The 26,525-nt window shown below is 40.1% G+C and overlaps 1 protein-coding gene across 1 annotated transcript in view; it reads right to left on the reverse strand.

Annotated features, from left to right (window-relative positions):
* LOC126192070 (RNA-splicing ligase RtcB homolog) overlaps positions 1-26,525 on the reverse strand; it is a 71,751-nt gene that overhangs the window by 40,321 nt on the left and 4,905 nt on the right. The window contains exons 4-7 of the mRNA XM_049932576.1: positions 20,937-21,063; positions 19,993-20,259; positions 10,511-10,686; positions 10,129-10,263 (exon numbers count right to left, since the gene is read on the reverse strand). Of these exons, the coding sequence (XP_049788533.1) occupies positions 10,129-10,263; positions 10,511-10,686; positions 19,993-20,259; positions 20,937-21,063 (705 nt within the window). The remainder of the gene's footprint in view (positions 1-10,128; positions 10,264-10,510; positions 10,687-19,992; positions 20,260-20,936; positions 21,064-26,525) is intronic.

The raw sequence follows: 26,525 nt of genomic DNA on the forward strand, positions 1-26,525 counted from the left end.
TGAGTCAGTACACAGGAGAAATAACTCGCGAGAGCATGAGCGGATGTACTCAAGAGCACAAGATATGTCCGCCAGCTTTGCAGTGAAAACACTGCAACGAACTGGCAAGGAGCGATGCTCAATATTTCCTCCATGAACATATGCAAAGGCTATGTGATGATCAGCCATTGATCTGTCGGTGTAAACCACTTTGACTGATGACCTCAGATGTTAAGTCCCATAGTGCTCAGAGCCATTTGTAAACCACTTCACAGCCACGGAACAAGTCAAGAATCAAGATGAAGTGACAGCGGAGAGTGGCGGGGTTAACAGAGTCCTTAGAGCCATGCAAAAGGTCCATACGAAGCTGCGGCCGAGGCGTACACCATGGAGGCATACGTGAACGGACCACAAGTAGAGGTGGTAAAGGGAATGACTCCAGTTCGGAGAGAAGGGACCGCATGCGAACCGTAATTGCTAGCCCCAATCTGGGATGCCGACGCGGGAGATGGGCTGCGGTGGGCAGGAAAAGGAGACAGTAATTCGGATGCTCAGGGGAACTATGAGTGTGTGCTGCATAACTGGCGAGCAGTTGCACACATCTGATCTGCAGTGATGGACACCAGCCTCCACCAGTACGCTGGTCACCGGATTCATCCTAAAAGCTCCTGTCGCTAATCGAACCCCCACAGTGGTGCACAGGGTCGAGTAAATGCAATGCTGAAGGCGCTGCTCAACCACAAACCACACTCCCACAGTCAATTCGGATTGGACAAGGACTCTGTGGAGCTGCAGCAGCCTACACCAATCTGCACCCCAATTGGTGTTGCTCAGGCAATGGAGGGCATTGAGGTGCTGCCAGCACTTCCGCTTAAGCTGACAAAGATAAGGGAGCCAAGTCAATCATGCGTCGAAAACCAGTCCTAGGCATTTATGTGTCTCCACTACAGTGAGTGGATCGTTGTTAAGGTAAAGTGCGGGTTCCAGACGAACGGTACGATGCCGACAGAAGTGCATGACACATGACTTTGCGGCTGAGAACTAGAAAGCCATGGGCTAGAGCCCATGACTGCGCCTTGTGGATGGCTCCCTGGAGGCACCGCTCAGCAACAAAAGTACTGGAGCAACAGTACGAAATGCGAAAGTTGTCTGCATACAGAGAAGGTGAGATGGAGGGCCTGACAGCTGCTGCTAGACTGTTAATGGCCACTAAAAATAGAGAGACACTCAATACAGAGCCCTGTGGGACTCCATTCTACTGCATATGGATGGAACTATGGGAGCCACCAACTTTGACACGGAAGTACAGAACGACAGGAAGTTTTGGATAAAAATCTGGAGTGATCCCCAGAGACCCCACTCATACAATGTGGCAAGGATATGATGTTGCCAAGTCGTGTCGTATGCTTTAAGTCAAAAAAGATGGCAATCAGGTGTTGCCGTTTGGAAAAGGCTGTTTGGATGGCAGACTCTATGGACACAAGATTATCAGTGGTAGAGCGACACTGGTGGAAGCCGCCCTGACATGGAGCCAGCAAGCCACGTGACTCCAGGACCCAATCCAACCGCCGACATACTGTACGTTCTAGCAGCATACAAAGAACGCTGGTGAGGCTGAAAGGCCGATAGCGATCCACATTAAGTGGGTTTTTACTGGGTCTGAGCACCGGAATGATGGTGCTCTCCCGCCATTGCGATGGAAAGACGCCTCGCACCAGAGCCGGTTGAAGATGACGAAAATATGTCATTTGTAGTCAGATGAAGAGATGTTGAGTCATCTGGCTGTGGATGCAATCAGGCCCAGGAACTGTGTCTGGGCAATATGCAAGGGCACTGAGAAGCTTCCACTCTGTAAATGGGGTGTTATAGGATTCATTGCAGTGTGTAGTGAATGAGAGGACGTTCCCTTCCAGCCACCGACAGTGTGCGAAATGCTGGGGGGTAATTCTCTGACGCAAAGGCACAAGCCAAGTGCTTGGCAATCTTGTTTGCGTTGGTACGTAACTCGCCATTTATGGTAACACTGGGGACAGCTGTTGGGGTCTGGTACCCGAAAAGACTTTTGATCTTTGCGCAGACTTGGGAAGGTGACGTGTGGCACCCAATGGCGGAGATGTATCTCTCCCAACACTCCTTCCGTTGTTAGAAAAGGTAGCAAAAACAGGCACGGAACTGTTTAAAGGCTATGAGGTGCTCCAGGGAACGGTACTGCTTATGCCACTGTAGAGCTTGCCGATGCTCCTTAATTGCTTCAGCGACTTCCGGCGACCACCAAGGGACTGCCTTACGTCTCGGGCACCCTAACGAGCGAGGGATCGCGTTTTCTGTTGCAGAAACAATTGTACTAGTCACCTGCTCAACCATCACATCAATATTACCGTGTGGGGGAGATTCAACAGCGACAGCAGAGGTGGAAGTTCCCCAGTCCGCCTTGTTTAAAGCCCATCTGGGTAGGCGTCCATGTGCCTGACGCCAGGGCAGTGAAAGGAAGATGGGGAAGTGGTCACTACCGCACAGGTCGTCATGTGCTCTCCAGTGGATAGATGGGAGATGTCCTGAGCTGCAAATTGATAAATCAATGGCCGAGTAACTACCATGAGCCACACTGAAATGTATGGCAGCCCCAGTATTTAAGAGGCTGAGGTCGAATTACGACAGTAAAGTTTCGACATCTCTGCCTCGGCCAGTAAGCATGGTACCACCCCACAAGTGATTATGGGCATTAAAATCTCCCAGAAGCAGGAAAGATATAGGGAATTGATCAGTCAGTGCAGTTAATACATTCAGGGGTACTGCACCATCTGGACAGTTATTTCTTGCGTCGTACTTATTCTGACAGCCACAGCTTGAGGGGTTTGAAGGGGCACATGTTCACTACAAACCGAGCTTAGGACATCAACGCAAACTACACCTGACACTTTATTATAATCGCTTGGGTACCTGTAATATCCCTTATAGCCACGGAGGGCAGGGGTCCGCATTGCTGGTAACCAGGTTTCCTGGAGAGCAATGCAGAAAGCATGTGTAAAGCTTAACAGTTGCCACAGCTCAGCCAGGCGGTGGAAAAAACCACTGCAATTCCACTGGAGGATGACATAATGAGACAGGGAAAGCATGGAACATTCAATGAGGCAATTTACGCCTCAGAGTCACCTGCTGCCACCAATTTATTGCCTGAGCAGTCTATATCCATTGTGTCGGGCGAGAATTTGATCCTCAGCGGACGCCAAAATCTCCACCCCATTCTCAGCCGCAGAGCCGGTAGGTAGTGGTGGTGTGGGTGCCACTGCAATTTCCTTGGTGTTAGGGGTTTTCTTTTTGGATTTCTCTTGCTGCTCCTTGGGTTTCCCTGGCTGGAAGGACTTCACTGGTGGGCTCTTCAGCCACTGGCAGGTGTCATATTTCCCCCTAGAAGTAACCTGGGAAGGGAGTGACCTAAGGGACCCCTTCCTAGCAAGAGAAGCCGAAGAAGACTTACGCTTCTCCGGCTTAGAAGTGGGGACGGACATCCCCGATGGTTGGGGGGGGGGGGGGGTGTGTGTGTGTGTGTTTGCTCCCGAGGTAGGTGGTGCAGGAGCAACAGGGAGGGGCAGGTGTAGTCTACCAGTTCTGAGAGGTGACCTGGGTTGGCAGAGCTGATGGTGCCAGAACTATTGTAGCGGCGGTGTAAGAGGATGTCATACGCACAGGATGCAAGCGTTCAAATTTCCTCTTAGTCTCAGTGTAGGTCAGTCGGTCCAGTGTCTTTTACTCCATAATTTTCCTTCCTTTCTGGAGAATCCTGCAGTCAGGCGAGCAATGCGAATGGTGCTCTCCGCAGTTGACACAGATGGGAGGCGGGGCACATGGAGTATTGGGATGTGACGGGCATCCGCAATCTCAGCATGTGATGCTGGAAGTACAGTGGGAAGACATATGGCCGAACTTCCATCATTTAAAGCACCGCATCGGGGGAGGGATATAGGGCTTTACATCACACTGGTAGACTATCACCTTGATCTTCTCGGGCACTGTGTCACCCTCAAAGGCCAAGATGATGGTACCGGTGACAACCTGCTTATCTTTCGGACCCTGGTGGACACGCCGGACAAATGTACACCTCGCCACTCTAAATTGGCATGCAGCTCGTCGTCGGACTGCAAAAGAAGGTTGTGGTATCGATAGCTAAGATGCCACGGCATAGGTGCAAGTTCTTAGGTTGGCATTACGACACCGACACCAACGACAGTGCCCCCTAGCCGGTGCTGTGCAGCTGTACGAGCGCCGCTCCATATTCAGCCCAGTTGATTCCGAGGAGACAACCAAGCAACACTGTTCCTATTTCATAGTGGGTGAGCCACTACAGATTTTATCTTTGTAACTTCTAGATGTTGTTAGATTTGATGGATGAACGGCTTTGCAACGATGTGCTCATCTGTACACAAAGTTAAGTAAAAGAGTCATAACCTAATTGCAGTACCTCACCTGCTGCTCCTAGCTTCCTACATTCGGCCTACACTTCAGTTTTCAAGAGCAGATCCACGTGCCGCCTTCCAGGTGGGATACTAAAAAGGTCTCTGTGAAATATGATACCCTGGACCATATTTAATCTCTTATGGGGCGTGATGGTTACAGAAACATCCCCCAGCTTGTCACAATTGAGTAACTCCCGGGACTGGGCAGACGATGCTGTTCTGATCAAGACTGACCCAGATCTCATTTTGGACATGCCCTCCACCTCCCTGAACTTGTCCTCTAAATGCTCAACAAAAAACTTAGGATTCATCATCATGAAAGATTCCCCATCAGCTCTTGAACATACAAGGTATCGTGACGAATAAGATCTGCTGCCAACCTTAGCCTGACATTCCTCCCATGGTGTGACCAGGGAGCAGAACCATTTGGGGTCGTACTTCTGTGGGTTGAATTAAGCTCGTTTTTGCTTTGAGACTGCTGGTGTTTCACCACCAGCAAGATATGATGGACTACACTTCAATGCGTGCCATCTGCCCCGATGCCACCCACTCCTACCAGGGGCCCTCTCCACAGGCGCCACCCAGCCGCAGTAACGGCCACCTGGCAGGATGGCCATTGCCGGGAGTCCTGATGCCCCAGGGGGATGGGCATCTACCCCTTAGCATACGTGGGGAGTCAACGGCGCAGGCATCGGCAGAGCGATCCCTGTGTGGTCAGGGGGTACAACCAACAGGGTACATGGCAGCCCCACCACAACGGACTGGCTACCATGCTGGATATCAGGTGCAAAGACGTCCATGGTCATTGTCGATGCAGAAACACACACTTCATAGCGCATAATGGAAAATGCACCCAGGAAGGTGTCCCCGCTCAAGATATGAAGAATGGGCAGAACTGCAATGCGACGACGAGAAAGTGGGCTAAAGATCTCAATACCTCGGGCCTATTCTAGCCCCCAGACCCGTAAGGGAGGTAAGGGGGGGGGGGGGTTCAATCTTATTCATTCTGTACACTGAGCAAGCAGTAAAAAACCTAAGAATACTCTGGGTAGGAATTAACATACAGGGAGAAGAAATAAAAATTTTGAGGTTTTCCGATTAAATTTTAATTCTCTCAGAGATGGAACAGGATTTTGCACAGCAGTTTAACGGAATGGACAGTGTCTTGTAAAGGAGGATATAAGATGATTGTCACCAAAAGCAAAATGATAATGGAATTAAGATTGATTAAATCAGGTGGTGCTGAAGGAATTAGATTAGGAAACGAGACTGTAAGCAGCAGACGAGTTTTGCTACACGAACACCAAACTTACTGATACATGAGCACCAAAATAACTGATGATGGCCATAGTAGAAAGGATATGAAATGTAGACTGGCAATTGCAAGGAAAGTGTTTCTGTAGAAGAGAAATTTGTTAACACTGAATATTGATTTAAGTGTTAGGAAGTCCTTTCTGGAAGTATTTGTATGTAGTGTAGCCACATATCAAAGTGGAACATGGACAGTTATCAGTTTAGATGAGCCCTAGAAGCTTTTGAAATGTGAAGCTGCAGAAGAATGATGAAGATTAGATGGACAGATCATGTAACTAATGAGGTGGTACTTTACAGAAGTGAGGGGAAAAGAAATTTGTGGTGCAACCTGACCAGAAGAAGGGGTAGATCGAAGAGTTGCCCTCTGGAGCCGACTAACTTTTTGCGCGGTGCTATTTTGCTCAAAGTAGAATTCATGTCCTACCGTATTGTGTAACTAACTAGGGGTAATACCACAAAGCAAAAAGAAGGGGGTAAGAACAAATTACGTTGACTGTACAGAAGTCAACTGTTTGTTGCTAAGATTCTGTGAAAGTGGGGCACCTGTAATGGAAACTTTACACAAAGTTGTAAAGTGACCCATTTCTTAAGTTGTGTCCCAATATTTCAGTCCTTTGAGTCCTTACCACGCAGACATGGCAGTATACACAGATTGGTTAGAGAGGTGCACTGCTAGGATCTAACATTTCAGTACAGATCATATGGAAGTATACCAGAGATGTTAAGGGAACACAAATTGAAATCTTTGGAAGAAAATGTTCTTGTCAGACACTGTGTGATAAATTAGAAAACTAGAATTTCAGAAAAACTTCTGCTTTCTCAATTTTACATTCCACTTAAGGACCATGAAAGTGAAATTCTAATGATCTGAGCACTTTTTATATCCCCATTTTTCTTTATAGAGCCACCTGAACAACGATTACTTTAACCTGTCGAAGTTTGAGTATTAGTGCCATTTTTTTCTGTTAGTACTTATAATAGCAAAACGTTTCTAGTTACTAATAGTATTAACTGACAGGTAATAAATACACTATACTGGCAGCAAAGGATCCAATTCATTTTCCTGGGATACACCTCACACTACATCCACATGTTTCTAGTACACAACATCCAAGATAACAAGTGATCTCTGTACCAAGAAATCCTTAAACCCGTCACAAATTTTGTTTGACACCCTTGGATTGGAACCAACACTAACACTTTACGAACATCAAAAAATACTGCATCCGCAAAGGACATGATCCATGGCTTTCAGGATGTGATGGGAGAAGAGTGAAAGTCAGGTTCTCCTTAGGATACAGAGACATTTCTAATACAACTTTATTTACTTGCAAATTATTAATTCCCATTCACTGTCGTTAGAGCAGCAAACACTGCCATTAAATGAAACCAGTTTTTGAAATAAGCATCTCCTTCATAGTAGCACAGATTTTTTAATGTGTATGTTATTGACAGGAACGAGTCATTTCGTATTTTGCATATCTCTAAAAAGTTTTCTGCAGAATTTGTCCAATCAGTGTAAGTAACATTAATACTAATCAGTTTGATTTTATTCCAAGCAGTACAAAGTCTTTGGGCATATTATGTTCCTAGTCTCCCAAATAACCTTCAGTACCCCAAGTTTTCTATTTCAAGTATCTGTTGGCAGTCCAGTTGCATTCCGGCATCCATACCACCACTTTCTACACAGCGTCTTTATGCAATCATCCAAACCTGTTATATGATAAAAGTAATGTAAACCTACTACAGTTTTAATTCTCACTGCATGTTCCTTGCCAGTGGCCTTTAACCCTTGAGCAGCTGCACCATCTTCCATAAAAAGTGGGCACATGGCATATTAGGTACACATGTGTAGAATAGCTGTCTTTTATGTTATGAAGGTGAACATGTGTGGTAGGAATCACAGTTTAATCTCTGATTAATTAAGCAATAGTAAAATAAACTTTCATTAGATTAGTTAAAGCACTGTTTAATTAAACAATAATGAAATAAACTTTCATTATATCACTTTGTTGCCATGTACAAGTGTCACCTCATACTAATGATCCACCTGAATCACTGAACAGTGCAGTTGCAACACATCCCAGCCAACCACTTATTTTATTACTAACTACCTCTTAGACAACTGCCTTGTTGTGGTATTGTGCAGCTAACTCCAAATCTGGGGCACTTTTTTTGCATGGATTGTAAATTTTTCTCACTTAGCTCACTGTTTATTTTATATTACTGATGCTCACTTGGACATATGACAACACAGCTTATCACTGTGTTAACTGAAGCAATAAAGAAGGAACAGATACTTGGTTGCAGCTGTAAAACACCAATGTAATAGTACAAGACAATGTTATCTGTTCAAATGGCTCTGAGCACTATGGGACTTAACTTCTGAGGCCATCAGTCCCCTAGAACTTAGAACTACTTAAACCTAACTAACCTAAGGACATCACACACATCCATGCCCGAGGCAGGATATGAACCTGCGACCGTAGCAGTCGCGTGGTTCCAGACTGTAGTGCCTAGAACCACTCTGCCACCTCGAATGTTATCTGTGGTTGGCGCACTTTATACATTAGCGCGCCCACTTGAGGATTAACAGTTTTAAATATTTCAGTCACAAATGAATGTACACACCAATCATTTTCTGTGCCAACTTGAAACTTATGTTTTGATGCCAGCATTGTTGCAATATATACATTATGATACACCATAATTCATTTTAATTACAGTATGCATATCAACTAGTGACTATTGCTAATATATCCCAACTACTTTTGTTGCGGAGTATACAACATGCAACAAATGGTATTACCTGATAATCCTCTCAATGTTAATCACTGAAAAAGTTTATACCAAAGTAATTACATGGAATCAACTGTCTTTTGCACAGAGTTCATAACACTGTGAGGTATATAAAGAAACAAACCACAACTTAAGAAGATAGAGAAAAGGAGGGGAAACTGTGCTGTTATCTGCAAGTGATAGCTAAGAAAGTTTACTCTTGATAAATTATTAAAAAAAAAGTACAGTCATCAAATAACATAATTCAACGTAACTCTACTCACCAACTTTTAGCAGGAGAACACACACAGAAAAGAAAGGTTTTACATATGCAAGCTTTCAGAGCCAATGGCTCCTGGCAGAAGGGTTGAAGGGAAAGGAAGAATGTCGATTCCAAAGAACTGGAGAGGTTTAGGAAAAGTGTTAGAGTTCAGATAAGTCACCCAGAACCACAGGTTAGGGGAGACTTACCAGATGTGGTGAGCAAAGAAGACTCATCCTGCCCAGTAAGTCTTCTCTGACTCAGTGTTTTGGGTACTTTTCCACATTCTGCCTCTTTTCCTATACCTCTCTAGTCCTCTTCCTTCACCCCTCTTCTTTCCCCTTCAACCCTTCTGCTATAAAGAGCCACTGGCCCCTAAGGCTTGCATAAGTAAAACTCACCACCAATTTGTGAGTAGTTTTTTATCTATCTAATTACAGTATATTGTCAGTAATCAAATAATGGATCACTGAAGTTCTGGAATAAATGTACCTATAGATAAGCTCCAAGGTCCATAAATCTCAGTTCAAAGATGTTCAGGAATATTTGATAAATTTAGTACATTTCCAAGAATGCTCATACTCATCAAAATAATCTATAATAGGTATTAATGGTAACATTTAAATCCTTAAATGTGATTGGCACTTTGTTTAATCATTCTGTTTATAGGTAAGAGTAGACTAAATAATAATCTACACAGAACCCCATTCGATGGAGCCTTGCATTTTTAATACACTGCATGTTGCTAAATGTTCTGAACTGAAACTCGCCACAACCTCAAAATAGCTCTAATTTTACTTGCCAGGAATCACTTTTTGGTAAGTAATCTGCTTTTTCATTTAAATCAAAGAACTGTAAACAGGCATCAATCAAACCTTTGTACAGAAAGTCTAAACTCATCATTCAGAATGCAATTCTCATACCCCAGAACTCTTCTACTGCAGAATCCTCCTTTCCACAAGAATTATTTAGTACCCTCATCCTTAAATGAAATTTTTCTCAGTTATTCTGAAATTAGTGCCTGCACCTTACAATTCTGATAGTAAAACAAATCAGAAGTATGACTAACACAAAATATGTCTTGCACTGTTTACTGGAAATACTTAAAGAATTTGTCGTGGTGGTGTAACTGTTGTTGAACCAACATTCTTTGAATCACACTGTAAAAACTTCAACACACTTATGAAGCATCATGATTTACAAAAGAAATGCAACTGAAACAAAGGAAGAATGAATTCTTATGGAGTAAATTAACGTACAATTAACTACATAGCACATACAATATTTACAATTTTAATCACTTAAAATTGTACACTGTCAGTCAATAGCTATTATTCTTACCTTCCTGTGTACCAGCAGTGTCTTCTGTTTACCATCAATATAATGTTCCTCAACTTTAGCAATGTTGTGGGAAACATCATAAATTACATGCATATCTAGGTCATCAGGTGTCATCCGGAATTGTTTAGCAAAAGCCTGGAATAAAAGTGCCACACACAAATTGATTGATAAGTTTAGCTTCTTGTTTGTTACCAGGATCACTACCACAATAATCCACTACGACATGCACAGTCAAAATATCAGTTATTTTTCAAATGATTCCATGATGGCTGTTTTGGTTCAACTTCTGATTTATATTATTTTCACTTTCCTCAGACCAATGTTTATATTCCAATTAGAATTTTTCCATCAACTTAATCTCTACAATAATTTAATGAATTACCTGCCGACTGAGAAATGTCATTGAGCTCCTGTTGACCCACGCAAAATTTGCAGCTGCAGCCATAGCTTTGAGGTAATCCTGACCCTCTGGGGACATAATATGTGCACATGCCAGCTGTCTATCATTGGTCTCAATGTTATCACGTTTCATAGCTCTTTCCATGGCAACTAATGCATCTACAAATAGATAGCAAAAACATGGATTTCAAATGTTATGGTACACACTGAATAACCTTACATAATAACTGTTATTGTGATTACTCACTATAATCCCATGTCTCGAGTGCTTGAACTTTGAAGAGGAGATGGTACAATGGAGATAGAGACATTCTTGGCATTAATGTAACAGCTGCCACAACCTAAACAGAATCCATTTTTGGCAGAAATACTAGGAAAACTTGGCAACAATTATCCACCGCAAAGATGTGTGAAATATTGTGAAAAGCAATTATGATGCTATTACAGGGACATTATCACCAAATGTAATGACATATAGAAAACCAAGAGTATTTGTATATGGTGACACCTACACTGTACTCTCATTAGTATGTCCCTCATTACTCATTTTTCCAAATAGTTTATCCATTTTTGGATCTGCCAGTCCCAATTGCATTAAACATGTTAAACCAACTTGTTAATGCACTCTCCCTCCATGCTTAGAGCATTCAAATTTGATGGTATTGGTCTGTTTGGTTGCTGCAACTTTTGCTGCTGAGAGTTGTGAGAGTGGTGGGACGAGGACATTCATGGGCACATGGTGCAGAAATATGCACGAAGACACTGCTATTCAGTGCTGGCAACTTTGCGTGTCACATGGATCGTTTGTTATGGTAGAAATGATGGCAGAAGTAATGCCTGTAGATTGGTAGTAGCTCCAACAACTTCAATAGCAGTCAAGCAAACTGAATAACTTAATTCAAATGCTTGACTTCTTTGTTCATTTTAGCATTTGACTGACTCCACTTGTAATTTTTTCATTTTTTTAGTCTGATTTTTTTGTGTTTTAAACAGTTTATCTATTTGTCATTGATAAAGACAGTGAGATAGCTTACAAATGAAGAAAGTGGAACACTATTCAGGGAGTACACAAAAATTCATACATAAAGCTTGTTAATATTGCACAAAACATGAACTTTCCTCCATCAATATTACATACAGAAGTGAGCAAATGAAAAATAACTGAAGCAACATGTGTGGAAACAGCAAATGTCACATGAAAACGAGAATGAGTTGGTCAGTTTCCAGAACTGGAAAAGATGCTACTTAGTGGATGAAATAAGCTCATGCTTTAAACATTTCAACTGACAGTACAGTGGTTCATGCAAGAGCAATACATTTGACACAAAACTTGGAACTTGTGGATTTCAAGGCATTCGATGGTTGGATTGGTAGGTTGAAGAACAGACAATGTAAATGTGTTCAAGGTGGTGCAGCAATTGTGAACATTTACATTGTTCAGTCATGAAAAAAATACTCTCCCAACAATCATGGAAAACTGTTTTTAATGCAGATGAAACAGGCTTATTTTTTTCACTTTCTGCCTGATCAACTCAAGTCAGAGGAGAAAAATACCATTGCAGAACATTTCGTAAAGAGAGGTTAACTGTTCTATTATGTTGCAACAAAAGTGGAACAGTAAGGTTGGTGCTGCTAGTAACTGGAGGGCAAAGAGAATCTGATGCTTCAAAAATGTGTGGACATTTCCACATCAATATATGAGGGGTGTAAAATAAGTAGTGCAACATTTTTTTTCTCAGCCAACTTTGTTTGACAAAAATGTGGAGTTTGCTGTGGGATAAATATTCCTGCTTCAACTCCTATAAGTTTCACAAAGTTCTGACAGGTAGTGGCGTTTATGTAACCTTCAAAATGGCGTCTCTAACATAGGTGTATTACAAGCAAAAAGCTGTCATCAAGTCTTTTGATGGAAAACTAGAGCATCACAGCTATTCATAGGCACCTGCGTAATGTCTATGGTGACCTGGTAGTGAATAACAGCATGGTGAGTCACTGCCTGAGATGTCTCCTCATTGGAACAAGGTCTAAACCTATCCAATCTTCCACAAGCTGGCTGGCCTCAAACAGCTGTGACTCCTGCAATGGTGGAACATGTGGACACACTCACTTGAGGTGATCAACAGATCAGAAACACCTAAATGCTCAATTGGACATCTGTTAGTAGTGTTGTCACTCTTCTACCGGTTAAGGAAGTAAAGGTGTGTACCCATGGGTCCCTTGCCATCTAATAGAAGACCATAAAGAGTAACACAGGACCATCTATACAAAATTGCTTATGTGTTATGAGGCAGATCATGACAATTTTTGTTGAAGGTCAGCACAGGCAATGAAACCTGGGTTCATCGCTTTGAACTGGAAACAAAACAGCAACCCATGAAGCAGCACCACACCACCTCTCCTCTAAAGAAAAAGTTAAAAGCTGCACCTTCAGCAGATGAAGTTATGGCAATAGGCTTCTGGGACTCTGAAGGGTTATTCCGTTTGATGTCCACCCTGACAGCACAACAATCAACTCCAAAGTGTACTGTGCTACCCTCATGAAATTGAAGAAATGACTTCAGCATGTTCATTACCACAAAAATGCAGACAGATTTCTCCAGGGCAATAAGGCCTGTACACCTGAACAAAGCTCACAAAAATTCATTTGACTGTTCTTCCTCATCCACCCTACAGCCCATATCTCAAAATTTCTGCCATCCATCTATTTGGCCCAATGAAAGAACATGGAAGATGGGGAGATTATTGATGCAGGAAGACATTAGTCCCATTGCCTACCAGTAAAGTGGCACCATGCAGGCATACAGGCATTCCCTATAAGTTGGTATAAGACTGTCACACTGAACAGAGATTATGCCGCAAAATAGGCTTCAGCAGACGAGAGTCGGGAATAATATGCATTGGAATCCTCAATAAAACCAACCCGCTTTCATAAAGGAAAAATGTTGCATTACTTATAGAATTCCCCTTACACCTGATGCATTGGTACAGTGTGTGCAAAATGCTATGCTTGCTAGATGCGCTGTTGGCTGGGAAAGTGTGGGGAGAGTGACAGTGATGGGGGTTCACTCAGATGGGGAAATGCCAAGTGGTGGAGGGGAACTGCCGTTCTGAATTGAAGCCTATGCTCACATTTTTGGTAAATATTAGGCAGGGCCCCTCCACACCCACAATTGCATGGTGACCATTGAAAAAGATCTGTCACCCATTCTTTGGCTCGTACCTAAAAGGAATTCTGCCAAAAATTCTGTGATTTATTTTCCTCTGGTTTGTTAACCATATGTAACTATCAGAGAAGAGTGACAAGTGTGGAATTTTGAGTAAAACCTACACATTTATCTTGTTGGCACATTAAAATTTGCTTCTTTTGCCAAAACACAGCCGAGTTTACACAGTCTCACCTCACTAACATGTCGTGCAGATGCAACTGCTAGAGAAATCTGAAATAGTGGTTTATTGAGGAACTGAGGAAAAGTAAGGTCAGCATCTTATGAGAAAGCACATCCTTGGTACAAAATAAATGTCATGAGTTCACTTATGTTGTTCCAAAACTGATAGAATTTCATTTCATCAGCTATCGATGGTCCTTAAAAATTACATTCCTTCATCAGAAAAGTCAGTAGTTAGTGGAACACCATGGAAGATAATGAAGTTTTGCATAATAACCATATGACGAAATGCTCTCCTCTTTGTGTACTATCATTTGGCAAAATCTCATTTCGATATCTCAAACCATTTATGAAATATGAGGAATGTTGTGGGTATTTCACTTTGGTTTTATCACTGGTGCAATGCAATCACAAATAAGACCTACGTCGGACCAATTTTCTCAAGACTGGTGACAGACCACCAACCAAGTCTAGAAATATTTAATATGTTCACTAAATTTCATACACAGCAACATATTAGGTAACATGCACCAGATGCAAAATCATAGCAACCCCTATTTTTCCATTGCAAACTTTTTCGAATTTTGCGCAGTGTATTACTTCCACGTAAATATCACAATATCTATGACCATTAACAAAATTATGGGCACATCATAATGAACCTGATGTAGAAAACTACAAATTAAGTGAGAATGAATTTTTTTACCAAATAGTTTCTGTTAAGTCATTTGAGAAAGATTGCAGGGCGTACACATTGTCATCGCCGACTGGCCGCAATGTGACAAACACTTGCTGGCCACCTCTTCCGAACAAACTAATGAACTCGTCCAGTTCTTTGGATGAAAACTGGTCACTGCGCATTGGCCACTGTGTCCTGTGCGACCTATAACTCCAACTATTTTAGAAGAATTCTTGCATGCCTGTGCTGCAATAGTGGGCATTAGAAATACGAAAATCATGTCATTTATTGATCAGTGTGTAGCTTGACTTGCGACAGCAATAAAAACTCTTAGGTAAAGCTAAATAATGACGACTTACGAACTTCCCTGTGTATGTGAAAATATTTTTGTCTTTTCGTTCACGATTTAACATGATAGTGATATGAGTACTCAAAGTGTTTCATCCAGACTGTGGTAGATGGAAGTAGTTGACAGCTCTCAGTATAATGTGCAATCTGGAAAACCTCATTCTCTTCGAAAAAGCTGTGTTATCTATGACTTATTCCATCCGTATCTGCATTATCATTACTTTATGCAGACATATTTAACTGCAAGTAACACCATGGGGCCAATGCTAGTTCAGTAATATTGTCTTAACATAATAGTATTCAAATGAAGCTGAAAAGGGATGGCATTAGCAAAGTTATTAAAACATGCTAAATTATTGAAGGATTATACTCACGAAGAATAAGCAAAATGTTTATCCAAAATCACTGTAGCGTACCCTTCAATTATTCATTTGTTAGTTACAACTATTTTTATCTCTGACTATCTGTATTTATTTCTGTGTGTGTCTGCTCATCGTTGGTGAAGTGTGATAAATGAAAATGTACTGAAAGATTAAAAACTGATCTATTTGATATTACACTGTTACTGAAGCCTGAATGACAAAACTGGGCATACCTTGCATTACATTGGATGAATGAAACTATAAACCCATTTTCACATGTATGGCCAAGCTCGTAAGTCACAGAACAGCTTTCTCTAAGAATATTTATTGCTCAATAGTTCACAGATTTTTGCTCACTACACTCAGCCACTGCCACATACTGCAACCAAACTCCCTTACTAATAGGATGAGACCATGGCAGTGGGCAATCATGAAGCACGGCCTGTCCATTACCTACACACACAAGGCTTTTATATATAGATATAGAATGGACTGTAACAGTTACAGTCTAGCACGACTCTGCTTAATGTTTAGAATTAAAAGTTAAATAATAGCCATAGAGAGTGAATTTTATAAAAAATTCAGCCCATAAAAAAAAAGAAAAACTAAGAACAGCCGTAGAAGCATCAACTAGAGACAGGAATTTTTGTCCTGACAATGGTTTTAAGGGGGTCAAAAAATCCAGCAATTATAGCGTTAACATTTGCCTCCTTTTCTGAGTGGTCAGCAAAGCGTGCATACAAGGCCCTACAAAAGAATGAAAAGTCTACGGTGCACTGCACATGGTCCCATTTTCTGGTAGTACGCAAATCTGACATCTTTTATTATATTCTACAGTTGTTTAGTGATTTCTGTGGAAGCTAATATCCAAAGTACTGATAACTAGGAAATGAGCTTGAGTCAGAAAAACTGCAAATAAGCAGTCTTCTTTGTTTTTTAGGCATTTCTACAACATTCATCCCTACAAAGTTATTTTTATCAACAACGAAACTGAATAATGGATCCGATAAAAAGAACAGTTTTCTCAATTTTTGTTGCTCTAACAATCTGAAGTGATCACATTTGGAAAGTTAATTTTTTTGGTTTTTGTCTTATCAAAATTTCTTCTCAAACAATCCCATCAGTGACATCTGACCAGCAGCAGTTTTCCTCGTGGCATTCTACAGCAAATTAATGAAACCTGTAAAAAAATTCAAGTGCACGTAGGCTCAGAATTTTGAAAGAGATGAATTCTAGCTATGGCCTCCCACAGTTGTAGAAATTTAAAGAAACACTCACCACGCTTGTGAACTTGTGGTCAAGAAACCTACCCCTGGCTCCTGTTGCCCAGGTATTTAACATTGCTCCTATGACAATGGGGATGCACCATGGACCATAGCAACAGCCTTATATAAACTTCCTGGCAGATTAAAACTGTGTGCCCGACCGAGACTCGAACTCGGGACCTTAGCCTTTCGCGGGCAAGTGCCAGGAAGTTTCATATCAGCGCACACTCCGCTGCAGAGTGAAAATCTCATTCTGGAGCCTTATACAACTTTTGATCTGCACACTAATGTTCCACATAAACTGCAAATTATGCTGACACCAAGTACATTTTACCTTAAACCAGAATTAAACTGGTGCATCAATAGCATTACACAGCAAAAAGACATACTAATAGTTCTCTATAATATGAATCCATCAGAAAAAATTTCAGGAAGACTTCTGAAGTTCTTCAAGAACTACAATATGTGACAAAGTACACGTAAAACCTGAAGACCGTTTATACAAAGTATGCAGCAGATGTTAATTTTACTACCATAATCTCCACCGTCTGGGAAATACACAGTTAAATTGTGAAAGTCTTTTCATAGTGCCTTCCCCAGAGACAAACAACTGCAGAAGATAAGAAAAGATGTCAAATTTAATTTAAGTACAACTGGAAAATGGGCCCATTTTCGACACACCTCTACCTTGTCTTCTTTTTTAGGGCCTTACATGCCTGCATTGCAAAATAAAATACATGTTTTTAGGTGGATTAGAGCATTGTCTTTGTAATAAAAACAGTTTAAAAAAATTTGCAAGATATTTTTGTAAAAGTGGGCCAAAAATATCGACTTTTAGCGTTTTTAGAAAAATTGTTAACTTCGGCCTCAATTTGTAAGTCACTGGAAAGCAGCAGTAGACTAAAATTTAATATTTTAAGATTTTGTATTAGTAAGTTGATATGTGGTAAGTTTCATGTTAATCCCATAATTACTTTCGGAGATATAAAAAGCTTAATTTCACATTTTTTCAAGCATCTATTTTTCCAGTTGACTTTGCTTCAAATTATGCAGAGGGAAAGCTTTTTTTACCGTTCCGCTTAAGCGAGCATAAAAAGTTTTAACAAGATGACCAAGTTTTGTTATTTTCCAAGATCATACTGCCAGAGATATCAGCTCTTGAATTTGCCAAAAACTCACAGATGCCCTGACGATAGTTGCGCTATGGGGTGAAACAAATGACTGCATCTCTATAAGTATTAAACTGGCGAAAGTAAAATATCACCAATGTGACGTGCGAATGTTCATACAAAACTGCAGTAAAATCCGCGAGTCATACGGTAATCTGTAGACCACTTGGCACGGATCGATCTGATAGTAACCACGCATAATTGCAGGCTCCACCATATACAACAGGTAAGAACAGCACTTAAAGATGTGGAACTTTCGTGACATTCTTTATAATGTATGCCCAATATACATAAAGAGGTTTGAGAAGGAAACATCTCTTACAACAAAGTTACAAACATTTCTTGTTATGAAGTATTTCTACAGTGTAAATGATCTTTTTACATATCTACAATCTATGCTGTGTGTCTTTGCACAGAAATATTTCTACTTTCGGCTTCCCATTTTCTCTGTTTCACACGCAGAAGAATATACTGCCTTAGAGAAATAAATATGTTGCAAGAGGGGTAGTGATGGTTCTGGTACTGTCAAGTGTTGTGTGTGTACTTTTCAGAAGTGTAACAAAGTTTCATGTTCTAGTTAAATCACTGATTGTATTTCTTGTGCATGATGTAAGCTCCTTATAGACAAGGTACACATGGTTTTCTTTCGAAATCATACCAGCTGCGATGTCTAAGGAAGTGTTAATGCACTGGACTTGCATTTGAGATGATAAGTACTCATCGAGCCATACTGACTGTTTGTTCCATACTGTGAAGTTGAATACTTGGATGGTTCCACTGATAAGGCCATGGCCAACTTCCTGCCCTACCCTAACCTAATCTTACTTTGTATATGCTTTATAAACTTAAATATTATTTCTGTAATGTATGAAAAATTATACTTTTGGGCAGAATGGTCGAAGGACAAGTAAATAAAATAAATCTACGAGCAAAATTATGTATCAACATTGGTAACATCAGTGATAGGATCCTAGAACATATTTTAAGCTTCACCATTATGTTATTCCTAGAGGAAAAGTAGCCTCTATTGAAGTATCAGTGCAGATTCAGGAAAAAGCCACTTTCGTGGAAAACATCTCACTGTTTTCACCCACACTATCATGTAAATAGTAGACTCATGTTATCGGGCAGATTTCTGAAAGGTGCTGAACAATGAGCCACGTCGTCCTCTAATAACCAAGGTACGATTGGACAGAGTATCTTCACCAATGTGAAACTGACTCAAATTTCTTAATAATAGATTCCAGTAATGGATGGCCAATATAGAAAAACTAGTAGCACTGAACTTGACAGTAACATTACAAGATTTGTGGTGATCATTTTCAGCAAATGTTACTGTACAAGCAATGAAGGGTGATATTCAGATGCAATACATACACACACCAAAAGGTTTGCATCACCCCAGTTCCCAGAACTCTGGAAGATAAGACATTGACTATGTATATTGTATCACATAGTCCCTTTGACTGTTCATAGATGTCAGTAAACCCACCCAAAGAAGTAAACAACCATGCATGAGCAGCACCTATTACTCTGAGGGGGTCTGACAACTGATCAGTTCCAGTCATCCCACCAGGAAGGAAGTACACGGCTATGTAGCTGAACCATGCCTAGACGGCCACTACTGCAGTTCAATCGCATCCGCATTGTTACTTTGTGCCAGGAAGGGCTCTCAACAAGGGTAGTGTCCAGGCACCTCAGAGGGAACCAAAGCACTGTTGTTCGGATATGGGGGAGATACAGAGAGACAGGAACTGTCAATGACATGCGTCGCTCAGGCCGCTCAAGGGCTACTACTGCAGTGGATGACCACTACCTACAGATTACAGCTTGGAGGAATCCTGAAAGCAAAGCCACCATGTTGAGTAATGCTTTTCGTGCAGCCACAGGACGTCTTGTTACGACAAACTGTATGCAATAGGCTGCATGATGTGCAACTTCACTCCCGACATCGATGGTGAGGTCCATCTTTGCAACCAACATGCCAAATGGACAGCTCAGGATTAGCATCACATGTGCCTTCACCCAGACAATCATCCGAGACGTGTTTGGAGGCAAATTATGCAGTTGCTTGGTCTTTGGCGTTGTACTCTTATCATACCAACTCTAATCAGCAATACAATAAAGCATGTTCCTAAAATTGCATCATATCTGGCTGACAGTACACAGGTTAACAGTTACACCAAAGGTTAAAGGTAGTTTTCAAGGTTTACATACAAATAATATCACAAAAACTCACATTAATGAATATCTCACCTGTAGCAACCTGATGCCCAAAGCCTCTGCTTCCTGAATGGATCATGACACATATCTGTCCTTTCATTTCTATTCCCATTTTACTGGCAGCCCACTTATCGTAGATCTCATCAACTACCTGTATCTCAGCATAGTGATTCCCTGCTCCCAAGGTACCTAGCTGAGGCAGTCCTCTCTTCTTTGCTCTCATGCTGACTTTACTTGGATCGGCATTCAACATGCGGCCATACTCCTCACAGTGTTCTTTATCTTCAGCCCATACATAACCTGAATCAAAGAATCCATATGACCTTTGTTAAATATGTTAAAATATCCTTCAAAGTCCATGCATAAATAAATTAACATACTGTTAGCCATTCTCCAAAATTTTCTGATACATCAATCTTTACAATATCTGTCATATAGTATTTCCCTTTGTTCTTGCAGTATTTCTCTGAAATACAAGCATTAAAGTTTTATTTCCAGTGTCCTAGCCTGTATTCATATCACAAAGTTCAAACTTGTCTACAAATGTTACTGTTGCTTCATATCAACAAGAGAATATTTTCTTGGTTTAAAAGTACCAATCTCACAAATTCATAGTTCTGAAATTTTTATAACTAGAAAAGTTCATGACAGCACAAAGAAAATAAAAATTACAGTACAGTCACAATTTCAGTGACCATTTCATTCTGGATTTGCACCTATTGAATATAATTTCTCTATAAAGACAAATGTTAATAGCTTGAAATATTAATAAAGCAGGGCACTTTGTAGTAAAAATAACCTACCACATTAAGACTGCAGTTTTTATAGACTGCAAATATAAGTAACATTAAACAGTAAAAAGGAGATGGAAATGTTCCATTCCCACAGTGAAAGTATTATAGGAATCAGAAACATTTCTCTTTCACGTAACATTATTTAGGAAGTATTAACTAAGAAAGGCAAATGCCACCAAATACCTTCACGAAGTGACCAATCCATTCCCATTTCCAGTGCCTCTTCCATATCTCTTGCATTCATAGGGATTATTCCCTTTGAGCCAACACCAACAGGAATATGATCAAACATGCTCTGAGCTAACTGCTCCTGTAATTAAACAGTGTTAACAATCCTTTTTTTAAAGCTTAGACAATTTGTGGAAGAAAGTTATCCTCAATCCAAAGACTAGTGTGAATACTGCAATGCTTTCCTAGGCACAGCCCCATTGGAAGTGATAAGCCATTGCTTTCCTATGATCTTCCAAAGAACTTATCAAGCAATTTATAAGGGAACCTACATTTAACACGGGTTCTGAACCTTGGTACAATTTTTCATATTAAGAAATTGTAGCCAGGGTTGAAAAATGAACAGAAAAAAGTTATGGTTCATTAAGGACTGTGCCCAGGACCTTTGGATTTTTTTTGTCTGGCATCCATGTACATTTAATGTAAATACACTAATTCTTCCAATCATGTGCCACACTATCATTCCATTGTTGAACATATGACTTAAAACAGTATGAACAACCACATAAGCAGATGAAAAAGAATGTCTTCTTGTTTAGCATATCCAACTTTTTCTTGCAAGGTTAAGTTTCACCCTTTCACACAAGTAATAACTGGATTATACAGCAAGATATGTATGGAAGATAACATAAGCATGGACAGTAGGTGTAAAGGGATAAACAAAAAAAGAAAGTGACAGATCATCCATTTATACATCATTTTGCATAATGTTATGGATTTCAGCACAATACAAAGAAAAACAAAACATAAGTCATTCACCTGCTCATGAAAATTACAGTTCAATGAAGATTTATATGTATATTCTGAATAATGCTCTTCAACAGACAAGTCCACTGATCACTACTACCCCCCCCCCCCCAAAAAAAAAAAGGAAACCCCTGCTGCCAGGACCATTACAACCACATGGCTTTCACATTACATCATTTTTCTTTTTGCATTGCTTATTCTGAGAATGGAGTAAGCATCCCCAGAAGGGGTTTACGATTTCACATTACGATATTTACGGTGAAATAATAATGTAGAATGACAACAGTTTTTTAAATTTTTACCTGTCCACTTGTACTATCTAATTCTCTACATTACAATAAATAAATAATATTTATGTAATGTACTTGAAATGCTTGTTTTTATGTTAGTTTGGTTTTTTTTTTTTTTTTTTTTTCCTTCCCTGATCAAACATTTCTGAGTTTTCATTGATTTTTAATATTGAAAATAAGACTGACTGACAGCCCATGACAGAACAGTGGGTGCAATGTTGTGCAATTAGTACATCTTTTTACTTGTGTAGTTGCAATGATCTGAATTACCACTTATTAGGAACCTTTGACATGGCATGGGAACTATTCATAACTTATCCACATCATTCCAAGAAATGACTCCACAGCCAAGCACTCCAGTATATGTAAGGAATGCTATGTAATTATATGTACAGCGACAAAACTCAAAGCATGAGGTGCTGCTTATGTTATATTTGTTATGGTCTGTACAATGTGCTCTTTCCACTTCAGCTGACTTCCAGTAAAAAAAAAAAAAAAGGGGAGAGTTACATAATTACAGGCCAGTGTGCACATGGACAAGATTCTTTTACTTGTAAGTTTAAATTCATGCAATTTGTTTTCCTGTTATTCAGTGTTACATTTAAATTCCTCCGGAAAAAAAAAGAAAAAAAATCCCAAGTTAGAACAAAAAGTGCTAATATCTCTTTGAGCTATAAATTCAATGTAATGAATAAAATTTTGCTAAAATCAGCAGTTACAAGTCACTAACACACTACTGAATCAAGATTGCTAACTGTAGATTTTTCTTAAGTAAGCAAAAATTTATCAATTTTGGAGGCTTTACCACAACACAGGAATAAATTTTAGAAATTTGGACTGCTTTTTTGTGGAGAATAAGTAGCTAAATACACATCTGCAGTATTCAACAAAATTACTTCACTACGATCAGTAATTACGTCATAAGCAATTAAGACTTACTTTATTCGATAGGACAGAAAATAACCTGTTTCCTCATGTGCACATACTTCAATAATTTCACTTCTTGTTTATTTTATAACATATAAGCCCCTAACATAATTTTTAATGATTTTTACTACATTTCTACTTCAGGTTTTGCTGGGTATTAAAGTGTGTTCCATGTGTGACAACTCCATCTTTATACAACCCTTTTTGTTAATTTCTTTATATGTGCTATGCATTTGTTGCCTAATTTTTATTATTACTATTTTTATTTTAATCTGTTCTTGTTTCATAGGCCTCGTCTAGTTGGCTATCTCGATGTTAAGAAGCTGACGCCTTTTTAATAATACTATCTGGAACATCTGTGTTATCAATTATAACTTCTTTTTTTCTTTCTTTCTTTCTACGGCTACACAATGCCAAAGACTGCTAGTGCAAGTCCAAGTCAAATGCAAAATATGCGTGAATAACCGTAATGCGAAACCTAAGAGTTTCAAAAACGGAAAACGAGTGGATTTCGCAAAAAGGATGAAGAGCAAGGTACAACTGAAGGTGAGACGAATAAACTTTGAGTAAGAGAGGTATCTGAAGTGACTGCTGAGGGCAAAGAAAAGGGCTGCAAGCTTAAACAGTAATCTCCCTCTACCTCCTCAAGGATATGTGGGTCCAAATCAATGTTTGCAGTTACTTGGAAAGGCCATATGTAGAACAACTGCTCTGCCCAAATTATAAGGGAAGAAAACAGCTCTTTTGACATGCATAACAAAAAGCACTGGTTTATCATTAGCCATGGAAGTGTTTCATTCCAATGCAAAATCCAAAATAGATTACTCTAAAATGAAGGATTTCTCCTTTACGCCACAGATTGTATATACATGCCCAAGAATGAATGACTGTCATTATCTGGGAGAATGGAATCCAGGAAAAGTTACAACACACACACTATATGACCATGTTCTTACAAGTAACTTTCTCATTTTTAAAGAAGAAAACAAAGGGCTTATCAATTTCTCCAAATTTTGTACCTAGCAACCAAAGAATGCTTTACTTCCGAAAAACATTCCATCTGATCAATGCAAGTGAAGACTACACATGCACTATTTTCAGACTTGAGCCTAAAATACACTTATTTAAACTCTTTCTAAAAGAAAATACTGTAATGTGGAAATCTCTTCTGCTTGCTGGTAAAATAGATGCTGCTGTAACAATCTCTTGCTGATACTAGAAACTAAGGCTTCCAAAAAACTTGATCTCTGGGAAAACTCAGTTCAAGGATTAAACTTTCTACTAGAGAAGTCCCCGTCTGAGATCTATTTGAAGACGAAGGACAAGATCTACCAAGCTTTAAAGCCAACATAAATTTCCAATGAATATATGCTGCAGCATTTGAGAATGATAAACTGGAAACAAGTGGTAACTGCATTTTTGCTGAGCAATTTTTCCATGTCTTTCTCATGTGAATACAGGAACGAAATTATGAGTGTACTATCACCTAGACAAAGTATTCTGTACTCAGAGTGGCCTTATTCTTTAAAGGAAAATGTCAAATATTCCTTCTTCGTTTCAACACTAAGAACAATGAATTTTTACTTCCACTGATCCTTTTTATGATTTTCAGTAATGAACTAACAGTTACAAATTTTCTGAAAAGGTAATTTGCAGTAACAGCGGGGCCTCTGCATTTAAAAGCAGATACATGGCCAATGTGCTACACTTGCTGTTTCAGAAAAACTGTATAAAGTTTTCAAGGAAGTATTTCGCACACTATGGAAAGGGAATTGATGCAGTAGTGGGGAACTAACAACTTTTTCATGAGAACGGTAATGAGCTAAGGAGAAAATGTCCCTGCTGTTCAGAGTGCCAAAGATTTTACTGGTCTTGCTGCAAAAATCTCAACTAATGAAGAACATCTATATTTATGAACAATTCATCAACAAAAAACTGAACAAGAAAAACCTTGGTTAGAGGGTCTACCTAACCCTGTAATTTCATCATTTCACATACTGAAATCAAAAGCACTATCCACACAGTGTAAAAAATATGCCCCCCCCCCTCCAGATTAAATCAGCCTACTCTTGGAGTTGAGGCTAGTATGGTCCATCTTTTGCACATAGCTATCAACCAGTAGGGACTTAATTACGATGTTGTTCACTACAGAGGACAAATTTACCACAATACTGTGAAAGGCCCCCCCCCCCCCATGAACCATGGACCTTACCGTTTGTGGGGAGGCTTGCGTGCCTCAGTGATACAGATTTTAGCCGTACCGTAGGTGCAACCACAACGGAGGGGTATCTGTTGAGAGGCCAGACAAACGTGGTTCCTGAATAGGGGCAGCAGACTTTCCAGTAGTTGCAGGGGCAACAGTCTGGGTGATTGACTGATCTGGCCTTGTAACACTAACCAAAACGGCCTTGCTGTGCTGGTACTGCGAATGGCTGAAAGCAAGGGGAAACTATGGCCGTAATTTTTCCCGAGGGCATTCAGCTTTACTGTATGGTGATTGCGTCCTCTTGGGTAAAATATTCCAGAGGTAAAATAGTCCCCCATTCGGATCTCCAGGTGGGGACTACTCAGGAGGGCGTTTTTATCAGCAGAAAGAAAACTGGCGTTCTATGGGTCAGAGCGAGGAATGTCAGATCCCTTAATCAGGCAAGTAAGTTAGAAAATTTCAAAAGGGAAATGGATAGGTTAAAGTTCGATATAGTGGGAATTGGCGAAGTTCAATGGCAGGAGGAACAAGACTTTTGGTCAGGTGAATACAGGGTTATAAATGCAAAATCAAATAGAGGTAATGCAGGAGTAGGTTTAATACTGAATAGGAAAATAGGAATGCAGGTAACCTACTACAAACAGCATAGTGAACGCATTATTGTGGCCAAGATAGATATGAAGCACACGCCTACCACAGTAGTACAAGTTCATATGCCAACTAGCTCCGCATATGACAAAGAAATTTATGAAATGTATGATTCGATAAAAGAAATTATTCAGTTAGCGAAGGGAGATGAAAAGTTAACAGTCATGGGTGACTGGAATTCGGTAGGAGTAAAAGGGAGAGAAGGAAACGTACAGTACTAGGTGAATATGGAATGGGGGTAAGGAATGAAAGAGGAAGCCGCCTGGTAGAATTTTGCACAGAGCATAACTTAATCATAGCTAAAACTCAGTTCAAGAATCATAAAATAAAGTTTTATACCTTGAAGAAGCCTGGAGATACTAAAAGGTACCAGATATATTATATAATGGTAAGAAAGAGATTCAGAAACCAGGTTTTAATTTGTAAGACATTTCCAGGGGCAGATGTGGACTCTGGCCACAATCTATTGGTTATGAACTGTAGATTAAAACTGAAGAAACTACAAAAAGGTGGTAATTTGAGGAGATGGGACCTGGATAAACTGAAAGAACCAGAGGTTGTACAGAGTTTCAGAGAGAGCATTAGGGAACGATTGAAAGGAATGGGGGAAAGAAATACAGTAGAAGAAGAATGGGTAGCTTTGAAAGATGAAATAGTGGAGGCAGCAGAGGATCAAGTAGGTAAAAAGACGAGGGTTAATAGAAATACTTGGGTAACAGAAGAAAT

The sequence above is a fragment of the Schistocerca nitens genome, chromosome 1 (genome assembly GCF_023898315.1).
Source record: "Schistocerca nitens isolate TAMUIC-IGC-003100 chromosome 1, iqSchNite1.1, whole genome shotgun sequence".
Taxonomy (NCBI): Eukaryota; Metazoa; Arthropoda; class Insecta; order Orthoptera; family Acrididae; genus Schistocerca; species Schistocerca nitens.